This window comes from Desmodus rotundus, chromosome 6 (genome assembly GCF_022682495.2).
Source record: "Desmodus rotundus isolate HL8 chromosome 6, HLdesRot8A.1, whole genome shotgun sequence".
NCBI lineage: Eukaryota > Metazoa > Chordata > Mammalia > Chiroptera > Phyllostomidae > Desmodus > Desmodus rotundus.
This window is the reverse complement of record NC_071392.1, coordinates 119,372,087-119,391,545: the sequence shown is the minus strand read 5'-3', so window position 1 is coordinate 119,391,545 and position 19,459 is coordinate 119,372,087. Positions and strand designations below refer to the sequence as shown.

At 38.5% G+C, this 19,459-nt stretch overlaps 1 protein-coding gene across 5 annotated transcripts in view; it reads right to left on the bottom strand.

Annotated features, from left to right (window-relative positions):
• Positions 1 to 19,459, bottom strand: part of MCM8 (minichromosome maintenance 8 homologous recombination repair factor) — a 46,190-nt gene that overhangs the window by 13,837 nt on the left and 12,894 nt on the right. For all 5 annotated transcript variants that reach the window (XR_008427206.1, XM_053927321.1, XM_045195004.2 and 2 more), the window contains exons 9-14: positions 17,764 to 17,915; positions 15,400 to 15,595; positions 12,297 to 12,327; positions 11,619 to 11,759; positions 8,671 to 8,812; positions 2,202 to 2,397 (exon numbers count right to left, since the gene is read on the bottom strand). Coding sequence is in view for 4 of the 5 variants with exons in the window: in XM_053927321.1 (XP_053783296.1) it covers positions 2,202 to 2,397; positions 8,671 to 8,812; positions 11,619 to 11,759; positions 12,297 to 12,327; positions 15,400 to 15,595; positions 17,764 to 17,915 (858 nt within the window). In the remaining variant the exon portion in view is untranslated. The remainder of the gene's footprint in view (positions 1 to 2,201; positions 2,398 to 8,670; positions 8,813 to 11,618; positions 11,760 to 12,296; positions 12,328 to 15,399; positions 15,596 to 17,763; positions 17,916 to 19,459) is intronic.

Here is a 19,459-nt window from a genome sequence, read left to right as displayed (position 1 = left end):
AATGAGGAGAGAATCTTAGAAGCAGCAAGAGAAAAGGACACAGTTACCTACAAAGGAGTTCCCATAAGACTGTCAGCTGATTTCTCAAAAGAGACCTTACAGGCAAGAAGGGGCTGGAAAAAAGTATTCCAAGTCATGAAAGGCAAGGACCTACATCCAAGATTACTGTATCCAGCAAAGCTATCATTTAGAATGGAAGGGCAGATACAGTGCTTCCCAGATAAGGTCAAGTTAAAGGAGTTCATCATCACCAAGCCCTTATTATATGAAATGTTAAAGGGATTTATCTAAGAAAAAGAAGATTAAAGATATGAACAGTAAAATGACAGCAAACTCACAGTTATTAACAACCACACCTAAAACAAAAACATAAGCAAACAACTAGAATAGGAACAGAACCACAGAAATGGAGATCACATGGAGGGTTATCAACATGGGAGTGGGAGAGGGAGAGAGGGGGAAAAGTTACAGAGAATAAGTAGCATAAATAGTAGGTAGAAAATAGACAGGGGGAGGGTAAGAATAGTATGGGAAATGTAGAAGCCAAAGAACTCATATGTAGGACCCATGGACATGAACTAAAGGGGGGGAATGTGGGTGGGTGGGGGTGTGCAGGGCAGAGGGGAGTGAAGGGGGGGGGGAAATGGGACAACTGTAATAGTATAATTAATAAAATATATTTAAAAAATTGATGAATTCAAAATGTTTTGAGCAGTTAAGAAAATGTCTTGATAGGTGTATTGCATCAAATGGAAGTACTTTGAAGCTGACTGAAGTTAAAACATGTAATAAATACACAATTTTTTATAAATAAATTCCAGGTTTTTGGGGTTGCTCCTCATACCTACCATCCTTTGGTAGGTTGAGGACATGGCCCTTTCTTACCATCCAAACCACTGAATTCTTCTCTGTGGTCTATATCACTCCCTATGATGTAGGATCTTTGAATTTTTAATGCTAGAATGCTACATGACATATCAGAAGTATCTAGTTGAGTTCTCAATCTTTTATATCTGTTGCCTCACAAACACACTGAGTCTCTCTCAAAGCATTTATGCCCATTTAGAAGCAAAAAGCCCATTTTTCCCTTAAAGTAGCATCTAATTAGTCACCCTAATAAAAATGCAGTATTCTATTTAATCATCTCTGAATCCACTAATCAGATAACTCCTCTATCTGAGACAAGAGAACTGAAATCTAGAGTGATTAACAAATTTGACCAACATCCCAAAGCAGGCTTGTGGTACCACTAAAGTCCAGAATCTATGTCCCCTGGATCCTTTAGGATCCTTCTGATCTTTCCAATTATAGCCCTTTGTCATTTTACTAAGAAAAACTAATAAACTGACTTTTTTGGTGGTGGTGCTGATGCAAAAATACCCAGAATCTCAAAGTACAATTATGTATTTTACCATGTACCTTTTCTACATTAGAAGTAATAATTACATTAATAAACATTAGAAAATTAGCTTTCCCCCCCCACAAGAATGAAAGGTTCCAGTTTTTCACCTGAGACATTCTTTTGTCTTTTTCTCCCTTTGTATCCCTTAAGTCTATTTTCCCCTCCCCATTCATTTTTGCAACCTGTGGGACAAATTAGAAGAGAAAGCATATACATATACAGATATAAACATTGTTTTGGGGAAAAAGTGGGGTCATACCACATATATGAGTATATCATGTGTTCTTTTCCCTTAACAGTAAAGCACACATGTGTTCTCCTATCAGTACTTACAGAGCTCCTTTCCCTTGTACAATCTTAGCACATGATTCAACCAGTTCCCCATAGATGAACATTTTGTTTCCAGTCTTTGTCAGTGATAAACAATGCTGTAACGCTCACCCTGTAAACATATTTTTGTGCACCTGTGTGACTGTTTTTGTGAGTGCAGTTCCTAAGAGAAGTGGCAGGAACAAACAAAATGTGTACATTTGTAATAATGATAACATGCCAACTTGTCCTTCAAAATGTTAAATTCTACATCCCTTTGGCAATAATGATTATTAATATTTAAAATGCTTGCCTCTGGATGATATCAGTAGTACTTCATTGTTTTAATTTGTAGTGTTCAGACACATTTTATACATTTACTGGAAACTTGTAATGTCTATGAACTACCCAGCATGCCCTCAGTTATCTTCTTCGTATTGCCTTACAGGGCTTCGGTATACTAAAGGTATAAATGTTTGAAGAGACTTACTTTAAATTCTCAGAAACTGTTTTGGCTTTATTGTAATGTCCTCCAACTGGATTTGCAGCCGCAATAATGGAAGTTCTTGCAGGGAGGCTACAAACCACACCAGCCTTTGCAAGACTAATACTTTGCTGTTCCATGGCTTCTAACAAGGCTTGATGTTGACTTCCCATTTTATCAAATTCATCTATTCCACAAATACCTATCACAGTAAAATAATACAGAAAAAACTGTCCTTTAGTCAAGTTCTAAATCGTATGGAATGGAAATTATTCCACAATAAAAGATATCTCCATTGTTTTCAGAAGTTAAAATAACATTTCATACAGTAGAGAACTTCTGTTTTATTGCAAATAAAACATTTAACTTTTTAAAATAAATTTTATTTTATTTTTTATTTTAGAGAGAGGTAAAGGGAGGGAGAGAAACATCGACATGAAAAAGAAACATCAATTGGTTGCCTTCCGTACGCGCCCCAACTAGGGACTGAACGTGTAACCCAGGCATGTGCCCTGCTCGGAAATCGAACAGGAGACCCTTCAGTCTGCAGAACAACATCCAACCAACTGAACCACACCAGTGGGGCTTATTTAACTAACTTTTATGTGATATTTACTCTTTCAATATTTTCCACAGGGGCAGCACTATGCTGTGAGGGTTACAAAAATAAAGAACATATGAAAGTGACCCTTAAAAAAACTTTAAGGCTTAAATCCAAACAGGTGAGATAAGATACCGTACTTTGCTGTGTATAGTGTGCACTTTTTTTGCTCAAATTTTTGAAGGAAAAATAAGGATGTGCATTATACATGGGTGGTACTAATTCTGTATCTATATAAATGTTTTTAATTCTCTTGTTTATGCTTATGTGTTGAAAGTTTAACTCTAGAAAGCAATAATGATATCTGTATGCAAAATAATACCCTAGAATATGATCACTGGTTTTGCTGAACTTACGACAAACTTGCAACGAAAGCAGTTTCAGCCAATGATTCAATGAAATGAAATAAAGAGCAACATATTCTCATCCACAGAGTAAGATAGATGATTCCAGCTGTGATCCACTTGATAAGATATGTGATGCCAACTTTATCACCATTGGGTGAACAGTGTGACGTTTCTTTTCATACACTATAGGCAGGAGAAATTACTGGAAAATCTCTGGGAAAATGTCAAAACGGTTTTCATACACTGCAAGCTTTAAACTAAAAGTTATTAAGTATGCTAAAAAGCATGGCAACAGAGCTGCGGAGAGACACTTTGGACCTCCTCCCACAGAGAGTGTCATCAGACTGTGGAGGCAACAGGAAGAAAAGCTTCTCCAGATGCCAAGACAGAAGAAGGCAATGAGAGGGAAACCTCCAAAGTGGCCGGAGGTGGAGCAGGAGGTGAGGACCTGGATTCTGAAGCAGCATCAAACCGGGATCTCTGTTTCGACCAAGATGATACAAGAAGAAGGTAAAAGGATTGCACGAGAAAAAAACATTGAGGATTTCTCAGGAACACCTAAATGGTGCTTTAACTTTATGAAGAGAGAAGGTTTGAGCATGAGGACACGAACGAAACTTGCCCCGAAACTTCCAGCAGCCTATGAGAAGCAGGTTTTGGAATTTCATTCTTATGTTATCAATCTTCGAAAAACTTACAACTTTGAGCTGTCCCAAATCGCCACTATGGATGAGGTCCCACTCACATTTGATGTGCCATCCAACAGAACTATGGACGTCAAAGGAACAAAGACCATGGCTGTTAAAACTAGTGGTTATGAGAAAACACATTTCACTGTTGCTCTAGCCTGCTGTGCAGACGGGACAAAGTTACCACCCATGATCATCTTTAAAAGAAAAACATTTCCGAAAGAAAAGATTCCAAGTGGAGTTATTATCCACGTGCATGAAAAAGGATGGATGAATGAAGAAGGCATGAAAATCTGGTTTAACAAAGTCTGGTCACGAAGGCCTGGAGGATTACTTAAAAAACCAGCTTTGCTTGTTTTTGATCATTTCAAAGCCCATGTTACACAAAGTGCAAAAGCAATTGCAGCGGACTTGAAAACCCAACTTGCTGTGATACCTGGTGGACTAACCAGCCAACTACAACCTCTTCATGTGTCAGTAAATAAGCTCTTTAAGGCCCTAATGAAGAAAGAGTGGACGTCTTGGATGCAGTCAGCAGGTAATGATTTACTACCTACAGGCACTATCAAGGAAGCATCCATCGCCCAGGTTTGTGACTGGATCCTAAGATCGTGGAACAGTGTCAAGAAGGAAGTGGTTGTGAAATCATTTAAAAAATGCGGCATCAGCAATGCTATGGATGGAAGTGAGGATGACAAAATTTACCAAGACGAGGAAAGTGACTCTTCAGAAGACACCAATAATGTAGAAATTGAAGAAGATGATACTTCTGATATTGACAGTGATGGAGAGTTCTTGGCCTTCTATGATGTGTAAATGCCATAAATTTGTTACCAGTACACAAAATTTCCTGTACTTTATATCTGTTCTTGTGTTTTGTAATTATTTGTTACATAAAATTTCTTGTACCACAGTATGTTCAAAAATAAATGCTAAAATTCCTTTATAATACAAAAAAAACATGTATCTAAATATAAATAAATAAAAATTGAATTTAAAAATTAAAACAAAAGATTTTTTTTCTTGGAAGTTTGGGCCAAAAGTGTGGGTGCTCATTATACATGGGAGTGCATTATACACAGCAAAATATAGTGTATACATATTTAAGAGAGTGCACTTCAACAACTATAAAAGATACCCATAATTATACAAGATGAGTTTTCTGGGGATGGTAGAAAGTTAAAAGAGGAAGGGAAATCTTCAGAGGTTTTAAGAAAAAGGTGATTTTTGAGCTGGGTTTTTGGGGACTCATAATTTGGGTTTCTCAGGGCAGTATAATTTAAAAAGAAAACCATGGGCTGTAAAGTCAGACGGGTAGAGTACAGTTCCCAGCAATACCAGGTTGTGACTGTACAATTGCAGGGAAATCACTTAACCTCTTTAAACACAATGTGAAGACCTACCACTGACTGAAGGCATTTTATGTGCTGGGTATGTTATACGTGATCCATGTATTACTGGGGACTCTCAGACATTATTACCTTGTATTATTTTTCTCCCTTTTCCCCCGTAATGAGCAACCTGTTAGGTGGTCATCTGCAGAGGGTGTTGCTGTGGTTAAATCTCTATGAGCAAGTAAGCATGCCAGCTCAGAGGTCAGTCCATCTCTCTCTGGAACTTACAGTATTACTGGAAATTCTCATGATTACTATTACAGTTCCTCAGGAGTGGGGACAGTGTATAAACAAAGTCAAGTTGCTACTTTCACTGCCACTTTTCAAAGTTTTTAAAGCAGGAGTGGGTAAACTTTTTCTCTACAGGGGCAGATATAAATATTTCACATTTTGCGAGCCTGTCATCTTGGTTTTTTGGTTGCTCTTTATTAATACTTTAAAAATATATAAACAATTTTTTTGCTTATGGACCGTACTAAAAAAGGCTGAAGGCTGAATTGACCTGTGGGCTAAAGTTGCTGATGCTGGTTTTAAAGCATTAAGTTTAAACCTTGAAAATTTTAAACACTCTTTTCTTTGGCTACAATTGATAAATCTTGTTGCTTTTTTTAAAAACTATTTTTTGGTAATTTCATCAGATACTGAAGAAGGGACATATTTCTCCTTTTTCTCCTTTTTTTCCCTGTAAATGTTCTGTAAAGTTGTTAGCAGGACTCCATATTTGTTTTTAGGACCCAAGCTCTGCTAACATTCCTTTGTATTTTAACTGTGCGACTTTTACCAACATAGGTTGGTTTACCTATCTATGTTTGCAAGAAAAGGCAGTAGGGTCTTACCACTCCACATCGTAAATCCCACTGGCTATCTGTATAGGTAAATCCCACATCACCTACAACTTCTAATTAATGAAAAGTTTGACAGTTTCACAATGAGTATCCTCTTCTTATTTATTATTTTCTTCACCTGGTAACTTAATAAAAATACTATCACTTCTAATGAGAAAATATTTATCAAATCTGTACTTTGTTCTAGTCATGTGGGACATAGCACTAAAAACACAAAATTCTCTGCCCCTATGAGGCTTACATTCTACTTGGTGTAGAGAGGCAGACTATTAAGAAGTAAACCATATAGTGTATTAGAAGGTACTAAGTGCTATAGAAAGAAAAGGTAGAGTAGGGTAGGGAGAATAACATCTGCTGTTGGGGGTGGGGATTATAATTTAAAATGTTGTATAGGGAAGGTCTTGTTGAGGTGGCAACATTCGAGCAAAAATTTGGGAAGGGAAAGGGAAGGGAACAAGCCTTGCAGATATACCTGATGTAAGCACATTCCATGCAAAGAGGAGCAAAAACAAAGGCCCTGATGCAAGACTGTGATGTGCTTGGTGTGCTAATGATGGTTGTGATGACAGCAAGGAGGCCACTGTGGCTGGAGAAGGGGAAATAAGAGGGAAGGAGAAGGTAATGAGGCAGAAGAGGTGACGAAAGGCCAGAACGTGAATGACCCTGGGCTACTATCAGTACTTGGGCTTTCACTGAGACAGGGAGCCACTGGGTGGTTTTGAACAGAAGAAGAAAATGATTTAAGTTTTAATGGGATTGCTCTGCCTTGTTAAGAACAGGAAGGGCAAGGGTAGTCACAGGCATCCCAAGAGGAGATCACAGTAATAATCCATGTGAGAGATCAGGGTAGCAGCAGTAGAGAAGAGGTTGGATATTGGATACATAGTTCACCCTTGAACACAGGGATAAAGGTGCTGGACCCCCATGTCAGTCAGAAATCCACATGTAAATAACTTTTTGACTGCCCCAAAATTTAACTGCTAAGAGCCTACTGTTGACCTAATCAAAAACATAAATAGTTGATTAACATCCTTTGTGTGTAATATATATTATATACCGTATTCTTACAATAAAGTTAGAGAAAAACATTTATAGTACTATATATATTTATTGAAAAAAGCTACATATGGCTGGGTAGAGGGGAGCACAGAGGGAAAATTGAGACAACTGTAATATAGCATAAATAATAAAATATTAAGAAAAAATCACATATAAGTGGACTCATGCAGTTCAAATCATGTTATTCAAGGGTCAAATGAATTTGCAAGGTAGAGCTAACAAGATTTGCTAACAGACTGGATGTGGGGTATAAGAAAAAGTTGAGGATGACGCTACATTTTATGACTTGAGCAAATAGAATGGCACTGTCATTTACTGAATTGGGAAAGATTATAAAAAGAATAGATTTGAGAGGAAAGATCAGGATTTTGGGTTTGGACATGTTAAGATTGAGAGATTTGTAAAGATACTGCAAAGACAATAAGAAATATGTGCCTGGAGTTCAGAGGAGAAGAAATATGAATTTGTAAATTTTCAGCATATAGGTAAGTAAAGCTATAAGACTAGAGTAAGATCATCATGAAGGTAAATACAAACCAAGAGGAAAAACAGAATAAAAACTAAACACTCCGAGGTGCCAACCAGTTAAGAGGCTGGAGAGATGAACAACAAGTAAAGACCGAGAAGGGAAGGTGGATGAAGAAAGAAGAAACCCAGAAGAGTGCAGAGTCCTGGAAACAAAGTCATGGAGAGGGCGGTGACCAGCTGTGTCAAACATGGCCATGGGTACTGAACTTAGAAATGTGGAGGTCTCTGGCAAACTGAAGGGACAAATGACTTTAAATGGACTGGAATTTGGGCAGAGCCTGACAAATGCATAGGAACATGTTTTTCCAACAGGGTTATTAAAGCATCACAAAAACCTAGGTAACAAAGCTCAGTTGAAAATTTGTTCATGCTGAGCCTTCTAACTGATTTTTTATAAATTATCAGTCAAATACTGAAAAAAAAAAAAAACCACACAACCCTAATTAGGTGGGTTAAAATACAGCAAAACTTGTAAGGTAACAGCTCTGAACTCTTACTGCAAGTCCTCTGAGAGCAAAGGATAACATGAACCTTTTTTTAGTTCCAAGGCATCTAGAACTATTCTGAGCTAATAGTAATGCATTGAACGATGATTTACTGTGCACCTACACACTCGGCAATAGGAATGTGGTAGTCAACAAGATACCCAATCCCACCCCACCCTGTAAAGCTTTAAAACAGGCCTTAAAGCAAACCACAAATGTGATGCGTGTTATGAAATGGGAAGTGTTGGGAGCTATACCTCTTTAACCTGACTTTTAATTTTTACATATAATTGTATCTGCTGCAAGATTCTGAATATGAATGACATTATGTACCAGTTCCAATTCTATAGTATCAATATAAATAAGTATGATAATACTGTATTTCTAGTTAATTTTTCTGGCACTCATTCTCAATTTACTGGTTGGGACAGTGCTGTCCAAATGCCTCTTGAACAGGACATAAAGAAATGAAAAGGAAAAGACACTTTTTAGAAAGCCCAGAATTATTATCATCTTTGGTTTCTTACCTTGATCACCAAGTACCAGGGCACCAGCTTCCAAAGCAAAATCTCCTGAGGAACTATCTTTTGAGAGAGTTACAGTCAAGCCAGAGGTGGTTGTGGTATTACCACAAACATACACGCCACGTGGAGCGACACTGCATACTGCCTGAGGAAACAAAAAATTTAAGAGAATCACCCAAAGTAAAGGGAAATAATAGCTAACAGTAATTGCTCACGAGTGTTAGCTATATGCCAGGTAGTCTTCTAATTGTAGAGCTTTAGCCTACAATTTTCACCATCCTGGTAAGGGGAAGGTATTACTGCATCCCCATGTACTGATGCAGGAACCTGTGCCTGCAGAGAGTGAGCAGCTCACACAGCTACAGAGGTGTGAGTCAGGATTCAATCAAACCCAGGCAGCTTGACTCTGATGTCTGTGGTCATGAGAATACTCTACCCAACTCCATTTTATGCTTCCTGTTTAAGTTCAAACAGCAAAAATGTGAGTACCAATTCTAATTTCAAAGGCTCTAATGTTTCTTTAAACATCGAGTAATAAAATGGTTCAATGATGCTTGCCTTCTGAGTAAATAATCTACGGCAGATCAAAGTAGTCACCAAATAGCACAACAGTTAAACACATGGACCCCTAGTCAGGCAGGCCTGTTTGAATCCTGGCTCTCCCATGTACTGGCTATGTGGCTCTCAGACCTCTCTGAGCTTCAGCTTCCTCGTGTTTTATCACATAATGTCCTGAGGAATAAATGAGATCATGGATGGAAGGCGCTTCACCTGGTACCTGGCACACAATAAGTGCCCAGTGCGAGGCCGCTGTATGTGGCTATGTACCGCACAACTTCAGGAGACAGTGCTCACGGTGTTACCTGTGTCAGTGTGATCTGGACTTGTGCCGTGAACGACCCAAGGGACCCTATGGTACCTTACTATAAACAGTAGCAATGATTGTTTTTGTTACTTGTAATTCCTTATTTGTTAGTCTCAGAGTACAATGGTTCACTAAATGGTCAGAGGAAAAGGAGACTGAAAATACAAAGTAACTGACTCATAACTGTTAGTGTTAGCCTGATTTTTAAAAACCCTGGCTTAGTGGGACTAGCAGACTTACATGCAATACCCTCCATTATTTACAACACTTAATTTCCACTAATATTACAACTTCTGTTTTAAAATTGAGCCAGGATTTTTTTTGTTTTGTTTGCAGGGGGGTTTTTTCTTACCCTCACCCAAGGACATTATTTTCTCATTGCTTTTAAAGAGAGAGGAAGGGAGAGAAACATCGATGCAAGAGAGAAGCATCGATTAGTTGCCTCCCATACACACCTAGACTGGACATCACACGTGCCAGAATGGGGGAATCAAACTTGCAACCTAGGCATGTACTCCGACCGGGAATCAAACCTACAACCTTTCAGTTACAGGACAACGCTCCAACCAACTGAGCCACACTGGCCAAGGTGAGCCAGGTGTTTTAAAGGCATTATTTCCAGGTCTAAAAACATGAAAACGGCCAATGTCATTTCTTGGTATTAAAACATTTTCAGTGCCATTTAATGTATTTTGGAAACATTATCTGCCAAGGCATATTTTGTAAATAAAGAAGAGAGAAAAATGATACTTTATATACTGTAAACAAAAATGTAGAAATTAAATGGTTTATGTTGATGATCAGACACTGTGGAGGCTAAACCAGGCTTCCACATATAATACGCTAATTCAAAATTCTGTGTAGCACACATACAATGATAGAAAAGATAGAAAAGAAAGTGTAATAACTTAGGCCCCCATGTGCCATGTGTCCCTTCTGAATCCATATTCTGCCTAGGTACTCTGTGCCAGGCTGGTAGCATGGGCTCAGTACAGAATTTATTTTTAAAATTTAGGTCCAGTTAGTCAAAAGGAACAAATATGGAAACATGGATGTCAGATTAAAAATTAAAATGACTGGTTTAACACTTAGCCATAAGAAATAAAGAATCATCTGATGTGAAGGACAATGGGTTTATTGTGCAACGACCAGATCAAAGCTATTCTCAATCCTAGCTGCACATCAGAATCATTTGTGGAGGGTTATACACATACAGATAATAGGACCCTAACTCAGAGACTCTTAACTCAATTGACCTGGGGCGGGCCACAGTATTGCCAAAGAACTCCAAAGGTGATTCTATTATGTAGCCAGGGTTCCCATCCCTGGACAAAGATTCAGTAGTCACAGGACTACAATTTACCAAAGTGCCAGGGAGCCTCTGGTCTAGTCACATTTTTCCACACAAGGGCATGGAGTATGAATGCAGGACAGGGACATTCTTAGAAAGGACATTATGGCTGGCTTACCAGGTGTTACTCCAAGGAAACCACAAGCACACCACCAAGCAGTACCTTCTAGGGCTATGATAAGCCCTTGAAAGGAGGACCACTAGACTCTGATCGACAGAGGCAGAAATTTCTTGGGGACAAGCAACAGACTGCTCACAGAAGCTGCCTTGCTTTGGATTTAGAAGCAGTTGAAATGTATTCCAACAGAGCTCTTATTCTTTATCTGATTATTCTTAAAGCCCAATACACTGTTTATATAGCCATGTGAAGAGAGAGTGGGTGACTCCACTTTACTTTCTTAAGCTATTATGTCCACAGGTGAGGCTGCAATAAAGACTAGCAAAGCAATGCTGGGTACAAACCAAGGGGGTTAGGGAACCGGCTTAGGTTTCACACAGCTGACATCTCAATAGAGCAACATCCCTATGCAACCTGTGCAACAGAGGACTGGCTCAATTTGAAAAGATGGTCAGATAACAAGTTGTGTATTACTCACACAAACCCCAATTCACTTATACCACCAGACAAACTATACCCTCTAGAACACAAATACTACATGCTTTGAGCAAATTCATTTGTAAATTATTCATGTGTTTGATAAGCAAAAGGTCAGATACTAAGTGATTATTTCCTACCTGTAGCATCTGACTCTTTCCCAAGCCTGGATCTCCAACAACAAGGACATGCGGGTCTCCCCGAATTGGAATTCTGTTTTTGTCATCTGCATATTTCTGGCTTCCTCCGAACAGTGCTAACGCCAAACCTGCTTTAACAAGCTCAAGTGTGAAAGAAGGAAAAGTGAGAAAAACATAAAGATGACTAGCAAACAGGATGCTACTGCTTTTACGTTTACAACATTTATTTGGGGGTTTTCTTTTAAAGCATGATTGACCTTTTTTCTAAGAAAAGCAAGTCTAATCATATAAACTACTATAAGGCAAACGATTAAAAAGCAAAAACTAGAAAGCACATAAAATCAGAGCAGTATCTTAAAACTTGCTAAGTGAAGAGCCACCTAGCAAGGCATTAATCCTTTCTACATAAAGCTAAGAAATATTTGTTTGTTTCTGCTTTCATGTGTCATGTCCAGAGTCAGTTTAGAGGCCCATTCCTATTAACTCTAATTGGTAAGCAGCTTCCTCCCACAAGGGGCTGTAGTTTGCCTGTCGTATCATTCATTTATAGAGAATAACGACTCATATTAAAATATGAACAACTAAGTGGCCAACAGAAATTAGCTATTTTTATAAAGTCTTTATGTTTTATTTTTACCAACCTTAAATATTTTGAGCAAAGATGAAGAAAATACTTACTTCATGGCCAAAAATGACAGGGCAAAGCGAGCTGAAAAAAAGAACACAGCATAAGTTCTAACTTCCACTTCATTGATCTATTAGAGCAGGGGTGTCAAAGTCATTTTCACCAGGGGGCCACATCAGCCTCGGAGGTTGCCTTCAAAGGGCCAAATGTAATCTCAATCCCTTAACAGTTAAGGAGTAGTTACATGTATACAGTCCTAAAATTATTTCGGCCCTTTGAAGGCAACCGCGAGGCTGATGTGGCCCCCAGTGAAAATGAGTTTGACACCCCTATATTAGAAGATCTACTTTAAAGTTTGTTTAACTTGATTTATATTGCATCCAAAAAAGACAAAAATAATTTATACCCATCAAACAACTCAATAAATTTTATTCCAATATTCAATAAATTTCTCAAAATTCTTGGTTAATCTATAAAAGGAAGAATGCTTAAAAGCTGTGCCAGAGTAAAGGAGACAAAACACTTAGTAAAGTATTTTAAAGTAACCAAATACACTGTTGATCATTTTATGTTACTAGCCTTTAAAACGCACCATAATCATGGTTTTCCAGTTTAGGATATGAATTATATTGTATTTTATGTGAATAGACACGTTTAGACTTGTGCAGCCAAGTCATTGAGACAAAAGAGTAAACTGAGCTGCATGCATATCTGAAGATAGGATAAAATTTCATTTTTTTCAGTTTAAGTCAAAGGATCTGAATAAGACCATATATGAATATAAAGTACATTTTCATTTATCTATTGTACAAACAAGGAACAAAAAAATAGATGGGGGAGAAGAGACACACTCAAGAGTAAACAAGCTGTGAATCATTACCCCTTTCAACATATGTAAACATGGATATCGGTCTCCTGCCATATCCCCTTGGCACTCACTATTCAGCATGCTCCTGCAAAATCGCTGCTGGCTTCCTTCCTCGCACCTGCACCTGTCTGTTGAAGGGCCTTTTATGGCCTATGGCCACAGACACGTTGGTCAGGCTAGAAATGCTGGGTTATCCAACATTCCCAGGAGCAGCCCCAAATCCAGGTCCCTGGTTGGAAAAATACTGAGTTCTACACAGTTTAGTGTCCCAGACGCCTCAGGAGGATTAAGCCCTGGATGCTAGTAGTAACCTTTTCTATTAAGGTACCACACACTGACTGCCTCCCTTCTCTGTCTCCCTTCCCCATCCCCCTAATAGTATATGTGGGGATCACATTCCAAATAAACTATGCTTCTCAAATCACATCACTTCTTCCAAAGGTACTTAAACTAAAACGTGACCTTCCACTGTCTTTTCCATATTCCTTTCATGGTCCTCCATTTGTTCATCTGCCGAGGGTCAACAAACTTTCTTGAAGGGCCAGAAAGTAAATATTTTCAGTTCTACTATCTTGGTCAGAATACTTAACTTATCTGAGAGCAAAAATCAATAAATATGAAAATGAATGGGTGGGGCTGTGTTCTAATAAAAGTTTATATACAGAAACAAGCACTCTCTGTCTAGTTTGCCAACCTCTGGAAGATCAACAAAGAAATCTAGTTTTGGTGTTAAAATCACAAACTTAGAACTAAAAGGCAAAAACAAACCTTGGGAAGAAAACCCTATTTTTCATTCTCACTTATCTCCTGTAAGTATTGCATAAAGACCACTACATATGTTCATTTTTATTTATAACTGCTGAGAGAAACCAATCAAAGAGGCGATCGTCAACCAGGTGGCTCCTCACATCCTGTTACAGACCGCTCACCACACCATCACTTCCCGCCCTTACCCTGGCTCAGCATTCTCTCTCCTAGGGCGGTCAGGATGGCTGTCTAAGGGGGTCTCTGAGAATTTAAGAACAAAACCCCGAGGAACTCCATACTCTTCTTAGTTGGTGAAGTTACCATATTAAAGGCAGAAAGAAAAAGTGTCAAATTCTCCTAGTGCCCAAAGCCTAGATCAATTTTCTAATCCAATGCATTTCAAATCTCAGTTCTTTATCTCTCTTAGATATATATATTATTCAGTCTCATTTTCCCCTATTTCTTCAAAATTATCCAAGGAACTGTCCAAAAAGTAACAGAATAACAGCACTGTTAGTTATGTAAAGTAACAAAATCTCATTTAATCTTCAGAACAACCTTCTGAGACAAGTATTATTATTTCCATTTTAAGATAAAAATGAAGAAGAAATTAGGTAACATGTTCCAGATTACACTGGAAATAAGTGGCTGAAGCAGGATTCTGATTTAGGTTTATCTCCAAAAAAGAGCTCTTGCCCTGGCTGGTGTGGCTCAGTGGTTGAGTCCTGGTCTGCAAATCAAAAGGTCGCAGTTTCAATTCCTAGTCTAGGGCACTTGCCTGGGTTGCAGGCCAGGTCCTCAGTAGGCAGGCACAGGAGAGACAACCATACATTGATGTTTCTCTCTTTCTCCCTCCCTTTCCCTCTCTAAAAAAAATAATAAATTAAAAAAATAAAATAAAATAAATAAATAAAATCTTTAAAAAAAAAAACCCAAAACAAAAACATTCTTAACTGCTAAAGTAAAAATACCTCTACTTTGCTCCTGCTCTCCTGCATGGCAGTAACAAGGAAATAAAAGATGCCAAATGTAAGTAATTTCTATGTGAATCTCTTAGTTTTTAAAAGTTAAAAAAAAAACAACCTACATACAACTAACTGAAATAACTCTGGAATTCACTGTCCCATCACTCTTCTGCTGAGGCACTTGCGAGTACATTTTCCTTAGTGCTTAAACTGGAGATCAGCAAACTCTCTGTAGAGGACCAAACAGTAAGCACTTATGAGCCATTTGTTCTGTCTCAACTCTGAACTCTTTTGAATGAGTATGGCTGTGTTCCAATAAAAGTTTATTTATGGGCTGCAAAACTGGAATTTCATATAACTTTACATGTTATGAGATATCCTCCTTTTGATTCTTTATCAGCCATTAAAAAGTGTAAAAATTGTTCTTAGCTCAAGGGTCAAACAAAAATGAGTGATTAACTTGATTTGGCCTGTGAATGCTAGTTTGCAACAGTTTTGACTAGTTTTGTGTTACCTGTAGCCAAGAACACCCCAACAAACAAATACATAATAAATTTCAGATAACATCATACATACTTGACAATGAGTTTGAACAGGTTTTCTTCAGCTTGAATCTCTTGGATGGCATAAAGTTCTTTAAGTGAGAATTCTAGCAACGTTCCATGCTTACACTCATCCTCAGAAGCCTTTGATTTCTGTCCTTTGCTATTGCTAACAGAATTTGCTTCGATGTACAAAAGGAACATACACTTGTCATTCTTATTTCGAGAACCTGTAAATTTCAAAGTATGAAATGTAATAATTGATATTTTCATTTTCCCTACGAAGATTCAAGTACAATGTACAAGAAAGGCACAATGAACTACAAATAAAACTTTATTTCAGAAGGAAAGTTTCACCCATGTAAGAAACAAGGAACTCCCTTAATTAGTGGAGATTCAGAAGCACCTTAAAAAAAAAGACAAATGCTAGCATTTCGGGGCTTCCAGCCAAGATGGAGGCATAGGTAGACACACTGTGCCTCCTCACACAACCAAAAGAAGGACAAAAACAACCAGAACTGACAGAAAATTCCACTGTACGGAAGTCCGACAACCAAGCAGTTAAAGAAGACACATTCATCCAGACAGGCAGGTAGGGCGGAGACAGGCAGCCTGGAGGCGAGGACTCGCAGCAAGGTGGTGGCTGGAGGACCCAGTGAGGTGGCAACTAGCAGAGCAGGTGGTCCCACATTCGAGTGCAGATAAACGGGGAGGAACAACTGGGGAGCAAAACAGACCACCTAACCCAGGGTTCCAGTGTGGGGACATAAAGCCTCAAACCACTGAGTGAAAACACCTGTGGGGGTTGAGGCAGCAGTGGGAGAAACTCCCAGCCTCATAGGAGAGTTCTTTGGAGAGACCCACAGGGTTCTAGAACATACACAAACCACCCACCTGGAAATCAGCACCAGAAAGGCCCACTTTGCTTGGGGGTAGTGGGGGAAGTTACTGAAATCCTGCAGAGAGTGGAGCAAGTGCCATTGTTCCCTCTTGGGCCCCTTCCCCACATACAGCCTCACAATGAACCAATGTGGGTTACCTGGCCCTAGTGAACACCTAAGGCTCTGCCCCTTACTACATAACTGGCACACTGAGACCAAAAAAAAAAATGGCCCAAATTAAAGAACACATCAAAGCTCCAGAAATAATACAACTAAGTGACGAAGAGACAGCCAACCTATCAGATGCACAGTTCAAAACAGCGGTAATCAGGAAGCTCACAGAATTGGTTGAATTTGGTCGAAAATTAGATGAAAAAATGAAGGCTATGCTAAGTGAAACAAAGGAAAATGTACAAGGAACCAATAGTGATGGGAAGGAAACTGGGACTCAAATCAACGGTGTGGACCAGAAGGAAGAAAGAAACATTCAACCAGAAAAGAATGAAGAAACAAGAATTCGGAAGAATGAGGAGAGGCTTAGGAACCTCCAGGACATCTTGAAACGTCCCAACATCCAAATTATAGGGGTGCCAGAAGGAGAAAAGGAAGAGCAAGAAATTGAAAACTTATTTGAACAAATAATGAAGGAGAACTTCCCCAATCTGGCAAAGAAAATAGACTTCCAGAAAGTCCAGGAAGCTCAGAGAGTCCCAAAGAAGTTGGACCCAAGGAGGAATACACCAAGGCACATCATAATTACATTACCCAATATTAAAAATGAGGAGAGAATCTTAGAAGCAGCAAGAGAAAAGGAGACAGTTACCTACAAAGGAGTTCCCATAAGATTGTCAGCTGATTTCTCAAAAGAGACCTTACAGGCAAGAAGGGGCTGGAAAGAAGTATTCCAAGTCATGAAAGGCAAGGACCTACATCCAAGATTACTCTATCCAGCAAAGCTATCATTTAGAATGGAAAGGCAGATAAAGTACTTCTCAGATAAGGTCAAGTTAAAGGAGTTCATCATCACCAAGCCCTTATATGAAATGTTAAAGGGATTTATCTAAGAGAAAGAAGATAAAAAGTATGAACAGTAAAATGACGGCAAACTCACAGTTATTAACAACCACACCTAAAACAAAAACAAAAGCAAACTAAGCAAACAACTAGAACAGGAACAGAACCACAGAAATGGAGATCACATGGAGGGTTATCAACAGGGGAGTGGGAGAGGGAGAGAGGGGGGAAAGGTACAGAGAATAAGTAGCATAAATGGTAGGTGCAAAAAAGACAGGGGGAAGTTAAGAATAGTATAGGAAATGTAGAAGCCAAAGAACTTATATGTAGGACCCATGGACATGAACTATAGGGGGGGGAATGTGGGCGGGTGGGGGTATGCAGTGTGGAGGGGAGTGAAGGGGGGGGGGAAATGGGACAACTGTAATAGCATAATCAACAAAATATATTAAAAAAAAATAAAAGACAAATGCTGACAAATTACTGAGAGAAGAATCACACACCTTCTTCAGCATTTGAGACTTTGACCACTCCAGTTATAGTCACCGTGTCTCCTGGAACACAGCTATCCACAAGATCATGAACAAGCTCACATTCTATTGTTCGTGGAATCCGACCTGCTTCTCGTTGATCATCAGACATCAGCTCCTGGATTCTGAAAAGGTAAACAACTTTCAGTGAGTACACATACTGACTCTGGGTTATTTTTTTTACATATTAACTATTCAGGGTCCATATAGTGTTGAGCTAGATAAAGGGCCAATTAGTTTTTTAGAAGTTATTTTGAAAAGTTCAATGGAGTATCTAAAATTACTTCAGCATTTTGCAGTTTAGGATGGGATAGCAGGACGAGTGTGTGCATTTGTTACCTCCCAAATGTCCGCCCAAATTAGTCACTGAAAGAGTAAAGACAAGTTTTAAGACATTGCAGAGGTGTTATCAACAAAGAAAATAACTGAAATCTTAGAAAACAGCAAATGGGAAAGTTTTGGTTTCCCATTTAATGGACAAAACAAAATGAGGTTCAGAATACATACAGGAAAAAGATACAGAAAAGTGGGAGCCAAAGTTTTATACCCCAGGTGTGATTTCCTAATATCATAACTGTTCAAATCCAATGAAAATACTGGTGTCGGATGACTGCTAGACTTATTGGTGTGAGCATTCGTAAAATAGCTAAGTGTCCAATCACTATGTTGTACAGCTGAAAGGAATATAATATTGTATGTCAACTGTAATTGACATTCTTTTAAAAAGTGGGGAAAATCCAGTTATAATATTTAAGCCTATTTTCTTTCTGCTGTTTTTACCTGAAAACAAAGAGATTTTGTTCACATAATTAAGTTACCCTGAATCTTCTATGCATACATCCTATTGTGGCCCTTGTAGCACATGTGAAGCCCTCATCACACCCTTCAGTGGTCAAAGTCCCGCATACATGTGCTGGAAACCAGGCTCCTCCACTCCCTGGGACACGGTCATGCTCAGGAGTCTTAAACATGTCCTCTTTCATAAAACACAGTGTTTGTAAATATCTCAGCACAGTGAACAATTATTACATATGCTGGTCTTGGTTTTTACAGGGCAGAAGGGGGTAAAGCTAGGACAGAGCTTGGCAGAAGTCAGCAATCTACCTCACTTTCCCCTAGATTCTACTTTTTTAAGACCATTACCTCCTGTTTCAGCCAGGGTTCCTGGAGAGCACTCTAACTTCAAACTACCCATTACTTTACATTTAGGATGAAGTTATGGAACTATAGTCAGAGAAACGGAATAAACTGTTGTATTACACGTACACAAAATCTGACTTGTGAAAAAAAGGTTCTTTTAAATTTATAGTAAAATGCCTCATGGATAGTGAGAACATGAAATGAAACATGCCCATTTCTAAGAAATTCTTTATTTTTTTTTAACTTTCAAATCAATATTATTTTGATCATAACTCATAGAATAAATTATACAGCTTTGATTATGGTCTACATTCATCCAGTTCAATGAGCCAGATAAATGAGAAATAAAATGAACTATTTCTCAATGGCAAAAGGACATAATACTTGCACATTGAATCCTTTCTGGAATCCAATAGAGAATAAATTTTGAATGAAGATGATTATTTCACCACATTGACTCCTAATCAAACCTTTTATGAGATACTTTATCACTACAAATAAGAATCACTATAATTTGGAGAAGTATAGA